General features: G+C 40.5%; 1 protein-coding gene across 1 annotated transcript; it reads right to left on the bottom strand.

Moving 5' to 3' along the window:
- Window positions 1–2,090: 2,090 nt before the first annotated feature.
- On the bottom strand, window positions 2,091–12,135 carry cpn1 (carboxypeptidase N, polypeptide 1). The gene is made up of 9 exons (XM_026351408.1): window positions 11,486–12,135; window positions 8,693–8,889; window positions 7,313–7,468; window positions 4,598–4,774; window positions 4,377–4,488; window positions 3,716–3,855; window positions 3,074–3,173; window positions 2,694–2,812; window positions 2,091–2,571 (listed from the first exon to the last, which is right to left on the bottom strand). Exons 1-9 carry the CDS (start codon window positions 11,718–11,720, stop codon window positions 2,461–2,463), a joined length of 1,347 nt encoding a protein of 448 aa, XP_026207193.1. The 5' UTR covers window positions 11,721–12,135; the 3' UTR covers window positions 2,091–2,460.
- Between the last annotated feature and the right edge of the window lie 809 nt (window positions 12,136–12,944).

Consider the following 12,944-nt stretch of genomic DNA (forward strand, 5'->3'; position numbering starts at 1 on the left):
GTTGTCTTTCAATTTTTGCTGCCAGTTGATCGTCACTATGATCCTCTGTGGGCACTGAATACATTGGCTCGTGTACAAACATCCTATTGTGTTTCTTCTGAGAAACAAAGTGGCAGAGTGGGTAAAAAATGAAAATGACTGTAGGCAGTAATTCCAATTATCAGACTCATAAATGAACTGATGTCAGTTGACCAATGGCTTAATAATCATTATGACTCAGTTTGGTCATGACAGAAGGTTTGGTGTCATATCAATAAATGATAAATGTCAAATGGCTTTTTTTTTGCCTCACAAGTGCAATATTAAATATAAAAATAAATTCTGATGGATGAAAGATTGCAAAGCAAAGGTAAACGGATGTCAGCAAATACAGTTCTATTATTTGTCTGCATTCTGTGGTGCAGGTAGTGCAGAAACAGGGGTCTTTCTGTTTAAACCGTGTCTCCTAACAAGTTATTTGCGGTTGGCTCCATGCTTGTCTTCAGGGAACCTCGTGAATTCACAGAGTCACCAGTGAAGTGCGCTTTTCCTCTTTCCTGTTCGTCAGAGAGAGATTATGGTTGGGGTTTTTTTTTATTGTGTGAATAGTACAGAGAAGTTAAGAGGTCTTGACTTGAGGTCTAGTCTACTTTTAAAATAGTCCAGTTTGTAAAAGGACTCTTGTTTTTAGTTTGGCTCCATTCATCCAATACTTTAACATTTTTGCCAGTTTCAGCTATTATTTTTAAAACTGAAATTAAATAATAAATAAATAGTCCTATTCATTATAAATAATTGAATAATATATATTCCCAATGCTATAAAGATTGTGAACATCTGTTAATTGTTTCTCTACAGCAGCACACATAGTTGATTTTTATTGTGCACTGTCCTAAGAGATGTCACCCTGCCCTCTGCTGCCACCTCCAGGAAACAAAACAGCGGCTTCAGCCTTTCACGTCAGCTCGTTTTGCACGTACAGCATCATTTGGCTCTTTTTCCCTTAGCTTATAACCGCTTCGTCTTGCTGCTGTGTAAAATTGTCTCATTAATCTTTTATTAATTAATTAAGCTGAAGGGCTGCACCACCAGAACAGCAGGATCTCGCACACACATTAAGGAAACCAAAACTGTGGTCTGCATTTCAGCACCATGTGCTGTTAGATGTTGAGATCTGTGGTGATATAACTCATTGCCGACTGATCAGTGTGATAAATCTTATAATGTGTTGCATTTTGAGTGAAGTCAGCTAATAAAGATATCATGAAACCAGTTCCTGTGACCATTTTTGCAGTGTCAAATAATATATTACGTTAATGACGTGGTCATCATGGTTGTGTTAATGATCTCTGTATTGAACTGTCTCAGTTGCACACTGTAGCTTCTCACTGATGAGTTGAGTGAAAAGGCCCATGCTAAAGAAGACTGAGAAGAATTCATGAAGGTGATGATCTGCCTGCTTATCTGATTTGTTAACACCTTTAGAAGCAGTTGTTAAGATAAAACCTGTTGCTCTATTAGATCACTGCCCTTTCTATAGGTAATTTAACTTTTCAGGATCCAACATGAGGGCAGCGTCTGCTCTCTTTCTTGTACTAAAGCGACATCTACTGTTCTATAATTGTAGAGCGCAACAAAGACAGCCAGGTAGTACAGCTACATTTTTCCACTGAGCTATGCAGTTCTTTGGGAACAGAAGAAACTCCCCAAAAACTGATAAACAGAGCAACATTACATATAGTAATGTTAATGTAAAAGCGTAAACATATTGTCCACGTACAATACAGTATATCAACAGAATGACATATTAACATAGTTAAAGCCAAATTACAGTATGAGTCTCTTGAACCATGTGCAGAATATGATTAATTTAGAAGTGTCCATGTCTCCTCTGCATCCACCTTAGCTCTGACCCATAATGCCACAGTTAGGACCTCACAAACCTTATGTCAGGTGACCTGTGCGTCAAAAGAAAAGCTTGCACATGCTTTTATTCTAGCATTACGTCAGGTGAGGCATTAAAACACAATTTTAAATTCAATTTCAACAACTGTATGATCGTGATGCAATCAGAATAACAATGTCATTTATTAAATAAACGACACAAGATGAACAGATATAGTAAATTTTATTTTCACTTTCAATTTTCCTCAATTTTTTAATAATCAAAATTTAAAAAAATCCTTTACAAATTCAGGATAGCTGTGTTCATACAAACCAACACTGTTACATAAATACACCAGCTTTGCAATTTAACACAGACACACAGTTTATATTCATTAACAAAAAACACCATTAAAAACACAGAGGTTTGAGATGCATAAATCACTGGACTACAAAGGTAAATTGACGTACATATATCATGGTCATTTATCATCTCCACAAATTGTTCATGTTTGTGTGCATTTTACGTGGAACTTTGAGAGTTTGTGTATGTGTGTGTGTGTATGTGTGTGTGTTTTCTAAATTATTATCCATGCCTCATCTAGGGCCGAGTTTTAAAGGTGCCTTGAGAGATGAGAGGCTCTTCCTGTTGTTGTGGTGCTTCACTTTCAGGTTTTGTTTCGGTGCTGTTTTCAAGTAAAAATTAAGCTGTCAGGGAAGAGATGAAGAGTAAAGTGTGAGTGGGTAGATTAAAGCATATATACATAGAAGCTAAAACTCTGGCTCAGATATTAGAGTCCTGTCTTATGCATCCCGCCACAGAAACACACCTGTATGGCTTCAGCTGGTCCCACTGTAACAGTGCTGGTATAGGGCATGTAACCCTGTGCAGAGGCTGTCACGGTGTAGGTGCCTGGTAAGAGGAGCCTAAAATAGTCACCATCCACTCCTAGAGGAACACACGCGAGAGGCTACGTTAGTCTACAAAAACATTTTCAACATCATTCATTTTAAAGTGCACTTCCGCCCTTGCCCACTAGAGGATGGTTTGTTCCACTCCAGTTTGAGGACAGGCTGCAGTTTTTGTTACGATAATACAGCAAAATGCATCCACGATTGAGTAACTGCTGATTAGTCAAAAGTCACTTCATTTATTATTATTTTTTCTAACAGTAACATCTCATTTGCCACAAACCCAGCTGCTTCTTACCACTGGTCACATCATGATGGATGCCAGCTACTGAGATCTCAGCATTGCCAATAGGGTTGTTGTTTTCATCATAGACCATGCCTTTTATCCCATGATGCACCTTAAAAAGCAAAAACACATTTATAGTAGTCAAATTTGTGTGGCCTAAAACATGATGATTACACACTTTATCAACTCATAAACTGTTTCCAGAGAGAATTTTCCAAGTCCTTGGACTTTATTAACCCTCTCCAGTCTCTGTGGACAAATCTGGAGAGAACAGCACATACAGACCCTTTCAGTTTGGTTTGTTTGATCAGTGGAGTGGAAGGGGTATGCCTTACTAAGCTATCCCTTGTGACTTTAAAAACACTGTTAATGGCAATATGTCACTGTATTTCATCTAAGTAGGATAAAAGGCATTTTGTTTTCAAGTCAAGGCCTCTTTTCATCCTTGGTTGAAGGTAAAAGTTGGTTTACTTGTGTTTCAAGCGGCGTCTCTTAATCCAGGGAAGTCACAGCCAATATTTATAAGAGGCCAAAGTACTGGACTCGTGACTCTTGGTTGATGGCTTTAAGTGTTAAAGTGTACAGTGTGTCTGTGTGTTTGTGATGTGCACATGTAGTTATAAAATTTAATTCAATTTAAAATAAAATAAATACTTGTTCCAGGTACAAAACCAGTGCTTCTCGGTTGCCAAGCCATTCTCTTTGCAGCGCTGATGCTGGAGGGAATTTATCACAGCTCAGCTCCAGAGTGATCTCAAAGCAGTTGCTGTACAGATAGTTAAAGTCCTGCATGCCTGAAACACAAAGTTAAAAGAATGTTATTATGTCTACACACATTAAGAATTCTTTAAAATCTATTTATACATAAAAAGAGAAAGAGAGAGACGGAGTGAAAAACAGGGGACGTGTACACCCAGGAACATTCATTAAGGGGCTTTTCAGATTTTGGTCAATGAGAAACTCACGACTTCAGGACACCTAATGCACATGAGACCAGGACTGGGACAGAAACTTGAAATGTAAGCTCGTAGACCATGACATAACATTTGGAGCAATAGGACTTGTTAAAGTAAACATAACATGCTCCTTTGAAATGTGATTTTGGCTGCTTTCAGTCGATTCAAAAGCTCGCGTGATTCAACTGAAAAGCTACAGATTCACGTTCTGACCAGACCAGACTAGGACTTGTGGTCAGTCAACTCCCAGCATCAGTAAATGATATTGCAATACATTAAAGCTCAATGTAAGGAGATATAAATTAAAGAAAGTTATCATTGGCACATCTTCTCATGCCATCTCCATGCCATCAGCTCACCTTTGGACAGAGAGTACCAGCTCGCCCCGTTAGTGATCCCCTCTTCAAAAAAATCCCCACAGTTCCAGCCCTTGTGCATCCAGCTGTGAGCGTACGAGTAGGTCCTCGCCAACTGTCGTCAAATGCAAACGCACACGCCCAGTCATCCTCAGCGTGCTTTCATACGCTTGATATCAGATGTGTGCAAAATGTGGAAAAGAATGTTTAATGTGCAGCTGCACCTGTCTGAAGAGCTTGTCATCTGCGGTGGCTGCATATGTGGTCCTGCCCCGAATCCTGGAATCTCTTGACTTGTCAAAGGGGTAGTTGGCCACCACAGCTCCTCCATGGAGGTTGGCTGACAGGATGAAGTTGTAGTTTTGCATCCATTTTATTACTGCTAACGTCTCTGGTTCGACCTGTAAAGAACGTCGAATCAAAACCATAAATGAAGTAGTTTATACTGTAACTTTTACAACTGTATTTACTGAACAATGCAACAATGCATACCCTTTAATTAACACACCCAAAGATCTATTTACTCATCATACTAAAATCTGTCACACCTACTCTACACTGTCTGGTTATTTATATTAACTAGTTACACAGACAAACTTCACTTGATCACAGAGCTTAACCAAACAAAATCAGTGGACTGAAGACATCTGGTTTTCTTTTCACCCAGAACCTCTGGCTTCTCTTGGCTGGTTATCTGGACAAATCCCAGTTTTGTCTGCTTTGCCATTTGCACATATTTTCTCTGCAATGTTTCCTACCCCTTCACTCTTTTTGTACCTCTTTTCTTTTTTACTTTTGTGCAATCCAGTTAATCTTCAGGCAATTCCATATGCCTTTCTCAGGCCTGTCAAATGATTATTCAGTGCTGAGCTATATCTTAGCACTGTTTATCATTTTAGCTCTAAATAAATCAGGCATTGTGTTTGGCATTTGTTAAACTCTCTCCTCGGTTTTTCTGGGTATGGAATTCAGGGAGAAAGACAAGATGAGAGCAGGGCTTTAGTAAAAGCTGCCAAAATAGAAACATGACAATTGCACTACATCTACAATGCATACTGTGTGTGAACTATTGTAAAATAATAATCTGATAACTCCACAGTTAGTGTAAAGGTTGCACAATATAGTTAACATGTAGTAACTGGTTTTGCATCAACAACTAACACATATAACCTAAACTGCAATAGAGACATCTTAAATCTTTCAAATCCAGTCTCAGCTGCTATTTATTTTCTCTGTCAGTGCTAGCTGTCCTCACACGTTCCAACTTATATATCATGCATGAAGGCAAAGAGTAATTCCTCTCCTTGACTAAGGTATGTAGGACACTAAACTTAGTCTGGCTCTGTTGATGAATAATCAGGCCAATCGTATCCCTCTGGCCTTGAGTGCAGCAGTTGTACCCAAGAAGTGGGGCTTGTGTTTTAGGACTGGAAGGTATTTATTATCTACTGATCTTTATATGCACTCATGCATGCTTTGAAGTCAGCGCTGGAACCATGGTGTAGAATTACCACTGAAGGACACACACACACACGCACACACACACATCACGATCATATTTTAGTGCTACAAAACAGAACTGAAGTAACAGAAACTTTGTTGACAGACAATTGAAGCTTCACATTGTACAAGAGGGATGTCCTCTGCAGATCAACTAAGGTGACAGCAGCCACTCAGCAACTTAAGTTGACTTCATGATGAGAGGTGAGCTCTTTTTCAGAGACTGTTTCAATACAGAACTTCTAAGAACAGACCATGGTGTCAGTCTGTAGGTGATGAAAAACATTAAAAAAAAAAAATCCTAGTTGAAATTAACTCTGATGAGCACAAGTTATGTTGTTTTCATGCAGAAATCTAATTATTAAAAGTGTATTGCAGTTGTACAAGGCTTTAAATGTGGTTTATCTGTGCTGTCTTATAGTACATTACTGTATTTTCTAGAAAGGCCGTGCATAATTTAAAAGTATCACGGAGACTGCAGGTGAGCCTGAGGGCCTGTGGCTTCATGTAGCCTGTGAGAATCCTGACCGGCATGAATGAAGTATCTGTAACATTGGCACAGCTACGCTTTTGTGTATCTCTTTCAGGTGGCAGTCAAGCGGGGAGACTGCCAGCTTGGGAATGGAAAGAGCTGTATTTGAGGTTTCGCAATGCATTTGCAGCGTGGGAACTAGTAAATTAAAAAAAATTAATAAATAAATCAATGGCTAACAGTCTGTAACAAAAACATTCATGACATTTATTCATCATTGTGGCAACCACTCCTGTCTTTTTGTTTCTTACTGGGGTGATACTTCTGAAAGCCTTAGAAGACATCTGTATGTCTTTATTCATACTTAACATTTTCATGGATTAAACAATCCATCTCCTATTTAAAATGTTAATGTCACTGGCTACAAAGATGTTCTTTGTCGTCTGAGTCGGCCCAAACAAAGGCTCCATTTTGCTTGCCCGCTTGAGTTTGCAAATACCAAGAAGGGCGGTCTCTTTCTGACCCAGACAAAGAAAAGAACAGTTTATATGACGACATATAGGTTTTACAGTAAGATAAGCAAACGCACCCATCCAGATGGGTCAGACTGAGCAGGCGCACACAAACATCCACCACATGATACAGACAGCCAACCTACCGAGCAATTTACTGGGTCAACTTACAGTTTGAATTGATGGCCAGCTTCTTTTTTATTTAGTTCAAGCTCAGCTGGCAGTAAGATCTGATCCGTGGATTCGTTCATGTCAACAAAGGTAAAGCCAAGCTGATGCAGCCATGTTACAGTTGTTCATTATTCAACTCAATATTCAAACATTTAACACACACTCACGCAAGCATGAAATATGTAGTCATCCATCTTCCTCGCCCAGCTACACACATATGCAGTATATATATACACACACACACACATAGATAAATGGTGTCTTGTTTATCCAGTGGCACTGACCTGTTGCTCCCAGTTGTCCGGCAGAGGCAGGTGGTGGTTTCGTCCCTTGTTTTTCTCGTAGTAATACATGAGGGCATTCAGGTCTGGAAAGTTACGGTTCAGATCAATTTCTCTGGCATTCCCTCGACCTACCAGGTAGCCGTTAAACTCTGGACCCTGTAGAGCCGAAGACAAAACACAACAGCATCTTCTGTTGGGTCCCAGCATAATGATTGAAAGCTCATGTTTGGGCTTCTAAGGTTTTAATATTCTCTACATATGAATTCATGAAGCTTGAGATCAGGTAAACCAAGCATGTTAATTAATTTCCAACAGGACTTTGAACTGTGGTTACAGTATTTAAACAAACAAATCTTTCATCGAAACTAACTAAGGAGAGTTAGAGAATAGCTTTTTAAACTCTAACCAGCAAATGTTTGCAGACTAACAAGTTAAAGTAGGAAAATATAATAAATGTCTGCATGTTAACATGAGCTTCAGGAGCTGACATAAGCATTCAGCTCAAAGCACCATGGAGCCCAAGCGCAGCCTCACATTGCCGCTAGCCGGACTCCTTAAATTAATTAAGTTTAGTTCCTTGTATTTATTCATTTCTTTTTTTTTGGTTTTTATTTCAAAGCAAACATTTTATCACTGACTGTCACTCAGTGTCAACATTTTTTTTCTGTCTGTAAAACAGAGTCTGCACGCTCTCAGATCTCAGGTTGCCTGTTTTTTGTCAGTATGAGCATATTGCAAAACCAAGTCTTGTGTTAGATTTTCATAGTCTTTGCAAATATTTCCAGGCAGGCTTCAACAGGTCTTTTCCGACAACTGAACAAACTGTCTCAACTCTGAATCACCAAGTTTCCTTAATCTATGAACATAAAAAGATGGAGTTTTGTTTTGTTTTGTTTTTCCTTGAAAGCTCAGTCGCTCAATCAGCAATTTTAGCATGCTGGAAAATGAAACAACCCATTGTTATCCACACGTTGCTGCACCAAAACATGTTGATGCATCAAATTATAGTGCAGCGTGCATGTGTCGTCTGAGTGGCAAAGAGAGGGAACATCATGGGCAACTGTCCTCCTCAGGACGTGTAATTAGCCTCTAGGAGTCTGCATGCACGTGTACGTGTTTGTGTTTAAAGGGGGTGCACATGTTTCTGATGTTTCACAGCACATATAATTACTCACTATTAAAAAAGCTAGGCGCTCTCTCAGGGAGCTGATAGATGGGATTACTACAGACATTATCAAACAGTGGAAGAAAATTATTAGATAGTGACTCATATTAGTTTAAAATCAAAGCATAGGACTTTACATATATGAAATGTGGCAAAGATTGCTTAAGAAAAACAGCTAAAGGCGTCTCTAAGGGGGGATTCAAGGTGTTTATTACCTGTCTGGCAGCCACCTCGTAGCCATCAGGATTCATAGAGGGCAGAATGTGGATGCGTGTGTCGTGGATCAGTCTCGTGATCCTCTGGTTTCCTGCCCGGTACTCCTCGCACAAAAACTGGGAGAACTTAATGAGCAGCTCACGGCCAAGCACCTCGTTGCCATGCATGTTGCCCACGTACTTGAACTCCGGTTCCACTGGAGAGGAAGTGGAGAGGTGGAGGGGGGGGGGGTGTGAGGTTAAAAAAGCCACATACAGCTGCCGTGCGTGACATTGAAAATGAGAGATGTGTACACACTCATATTAGGTCTTGTGCCACCCACTGAGTTTCTACATTTTACAGGATTTAAATAGATGTTATCCCCACATGACCTGATTAATAACTATGTCGTTTTTCATCAACTGTTTTTCATCGCTGTGGTTGTTGCATTTACAGGATAAACTTGAATTTCTCTTTATTTACCAAAATTTTCTTGAGTTATTTGCTTCATCATCATTATTACATCATCATTAAATTGTAAAATAATGTGTCACACTTGCACAAGTCTGCTGCCTACATTACCCATAGTGCAACTTGGATGCACTTGGATGTGTTACTCTAGTACTAGCATATTTTCAAGCCTCACAGATGACGACCAGGCTGCAGAGGTTTCTTCATTATTAACACTACACTGACTTTTTTTTTTTTTTTTTTAAACTTCATCAGCCACAATCAACACTGGCTCGAATTGTATGACTGGAGGGAATTTATCAGATTTCATTCAGCTCCCACTGGAGTCACAAAAGTCTCCGTTTGAATGTTTTCACATATGCAGTAGTTCTCTCCAGGGCCTGTAAACAGACTTTTATGTGGAAATTTGCCTCTTTGATAACATTATAGACCCTGAAGTGCTGATCATTCCAGACCGAGTGTGGCCGCAGCATAACCCCTGTGTATCAAACTGAATGCTTTTCATTTGTAAGATAATGATTGTGTTATTTGTGCCTTACAACATTTAAACAGTCTCTAATCAAAGCAATTACTAACATTAAGGGTTTAACATTTCTTGATAAGGACAAAGGCGAGCTCTGGGGAGTGATTCTGATTACAACTGATTGAATTACTTGAACAGGGTCATATGGTATTCCTATGGGTATCTTTAACTGATTGGATGAGCCACCTATCTAAACAGTCCTCCTCTTTGTATAGGGTTCCCTCCTCCCGGGGGTCTCTCCATTAATCACTGCGGCTGAATTGAGGGAACTATGGAACTGGAGCTAGAGCTGAATTCTGGAGAGAATGGTTTTACACTGTACCCACTGGACATAACTCTGCATTTTTGTATTTAATTGCATCGCTGCTGTTCACATGAAGAAGTAATTGTGGATTTTGGGGAGTTGGGGTATTGTGTGGGTAACCAGATACTTCCAAATGTACGAACACCCCTCACTAATTGCTTCAGGCACCCAAATGGCAGCTTGGCACTGCAATTCACCTCCTTCTCTTTAAGATGAAGCCAACTGGCCTTGAGTTCAGAAAACAGGGTTGGCTCTAGTATACTGCTTTTAAAACACACACACACTCAGCAGCATGTGAAAGACATGAACTTCCTAAGTGGTGTAGGAGGGTTGACAGAGGCACAATCACAGGTCACTCCCATGCATTGCAGGCAAAGTTCCTGTTTTTCCCCCTTGGTCACCTTGCAACAGAACAGTCACACATCCTCCTATTCTACTTAAGGAAGCCCTTACGTGTGCAAGCACAGAAAAAAAAAAAAAAAAGCAAGCTTAGCCGCAGTCAGAATTGTGTTCCCTGAAGTTTATTTTACAAGTAGTTGCTATTACAGATGCAAGAATGGAAAATAAAACATTACAGTCACTTACGTGAGCATGACCTCTTGGTTTGTTTTCAACACAAACATTAGCTATAATGAGGTTGTGGTTTTCAATTTGCAACCGATATAGAAAATAAACACACAAAGAGTCAATTTCATGGTTAGAGGAGGGAAAAACAATCAAAGTATTTGCAAGAGAAAAAGAGAAAAATCACATCTCACGTAACTGAAATAGTTCCTGTCATGGCACTTTGCTTCTCTCTCATTTTAGCTATTTGTTTTTTTCTTCTATACCTCAATTTTAAGTTCCATCCAGTTCAATCTAACAAAAAACTAAATGCGAGTGCACAATAAGAGTGGGTCCATGGTTAAAGTCTTGTTGACTGAAACCCCCATGTCATCTGCTCAGCTTTGAATAACACCCCACATTTTGTCAGTGGTTGGAAGGCAAAAATTGAAATGAATCACAGATGTTGACTCGGTTCTTTTATTTTTGCTATTTCACATTCTCTTTGAATTTTCCACAGAATAAAGTCACTAACCTATATCAGAGCAGCTTTGGGTAACTCCCCATTTTTAACTTCACTGTGGAGCCACACAGTAATTTAGCTTCATAAAGCCAAATCGAAAGCTTGCATTTCATCCCCTTAAGAAAAAAACAGAGCCCCCACAGACTGTTTTGTCTCTTGCCAGCTATTTTCTCTCTCCCTGCAGCTAAAACTGCAAAACAAATGGGCAGACAGTGACAAGGCCTGGCCATTAGCAATCTATCATCATTTAAAATACATTTGCTGCACCCCTAGAAAACTTTATCATGATTGTTTTAATATTGTCTTTATAAAAGGAGGATGAGCTCCCCCCCCACAATCTCTTTTATGTTCAAATTTGCTGCTTTCACCCTCACTGAAAACACTTTTCATGTTAATGCAACCTTCCCATCCACACTAGACACTGAAGCAATGAATCAGGTGTTACTCACATGCTTCGTGGGTACCCGGCTGATCACTGAACTCCAGCACGTAGAGGTGGCGCCCCTCTACACTGCGCCCGATGCTGTAAATGCGTGTGATGTAGGGGCATTCGCTCTGCACTGCAAACAGAGCTTGCACCATGGCCTCATATCGGTGATGCTGGAAGTCTGAGCCTGACACCAGGAGCCCCATCAGCCCCAGCAGGGCAGCGCGGAGCCAGGGAAGAGTGCACCCCTGCTGCATGGTCCCTCAGCCCAAGTTGTGCAGCACAGGAGGAAAATAGGCTGGTGAGGAGACTTTCTACAACTATGCAACACACTCCCACGCACACACACACACAGGCACATACACACAGATGTATTTCTTTTTTTTACACACCAAACATGCTGCCTACTACCCGCATGCTCTTGTCCTTTCTTGCTCCCCGTCTTTCTCCTGCTCTCCCTCGCTCTCTGCCTCCTCCCACATACAGTCCCTACACTGAAGAGCAAGTAAGGACAGCCCCTTGCTCCTTCTTTGTCTCACTCTCCTCCTCCAACAGCTGCTTCTCCCTCTCTTTCCCTTTGGGTTCTTGTCAAGTACATGCTACTTGCTTTATTGGCGCTTAGAATGCTTCTGCTTGAAGTAGTTTGCCTCACAGCCCCCGGAGCTCTATGCACACACAATCCGAATTTCATTCTCTCTCTGAGACACTCATTTTCTATCCCTGTCTTTGTCTCTAACTCCTGTTCTCTACTCCCTTCCTGGGAAAGAGGGGTTGTTTCCATGGCACTCATCTCCCCAACCCCTGCAGCCCTCAATCATCCATTCATTAACTCTTAAGTCAACACACAGCCCCTATGTCTGTCTGTGTGTGTGTGTGTGTGTGTGTGTGTGTGTGTGTGTGTGTGTGTGTGCTTGAACTCCACATTTGAATCAGTGCAAACTCTTTCGCAACCTTTGGTCTGCTTTTGCTGCTCCGTTTCCCTGAAGCAGCAGTCATACACACACATTTACTGTAGGAACATATACCCACACTTGCTCATACGGCTCAGAGAACAACGACCAAATGCTGCAATTAAACTTCCAAAAGACACCAGCTCATGCCAAGGCGCATGCACCCCCATACAAACACACACACTCTGCAGAGTGTGCAAGGGGTGCTGTCAGTCAAACCTGCTGAAGAAGAGTTTTCTTTTCCTCAGAGAAAGTTGTGCAACTGTTTGTGGGGTTTTTTTTTCTAAAGAGAGAGAAGGAAAGTGAAACGTGAAGCATGAGAAAGAATTACAGATGGAAAATTGAGCAACAAGAAGGAGGAGTGTCAAAAAAGATCCAAAGAACAAATCACAAGTATGCACTGTAAGGAGAGAGGTACAGTACAGACAGAAAAAGACCAACTCCTCACGTATACACGTCACGTGCCTCTCATTTCTTACTAATTCAAAAGCCAAAGTAACTAGGACTCTTTGGAACTGGTCCTTGATTCTG

This window comes from Anabas testudineus, chromosome 19, assembly GCF_900324465.2.
Source record: "Anabas testudineus chromosome 19, fAnaTes1.2, whole genome shotgun sequence".
In the NCBI taxonomy this organism is placed as follows: Eukaryota; Metazoa; Chordata; class Actinopteri; order Anabantiformes; family Anabantidae; genus Anabas; species Anabas testudineus.

Bases quoted from the DNA above. Each gene is read 5' to 3' on its own strand.
- cpn1 (XM_026351408.1), bottom strand. From the start codon at position 11,720: ATGCAGCAGGGGTGCACTCTTCCCTGGCTCCGCGCTGCCCTGCTGGGG. The intron at 4,489-4,597 runs GTGCAGCTGCAC...ATTTGACGACAG, and splicing joins ATGACAAGCTCTTCAGACAG to TTGGCGAGGACCTACTCGTA. The intron at 3,174-3,715 runs GTATTTATTTTA...TTGCTTTTTAAG, and splicing joins TGGTTTTGTACCTGGAACAA to GTGCATCATGGGATAAAAGG.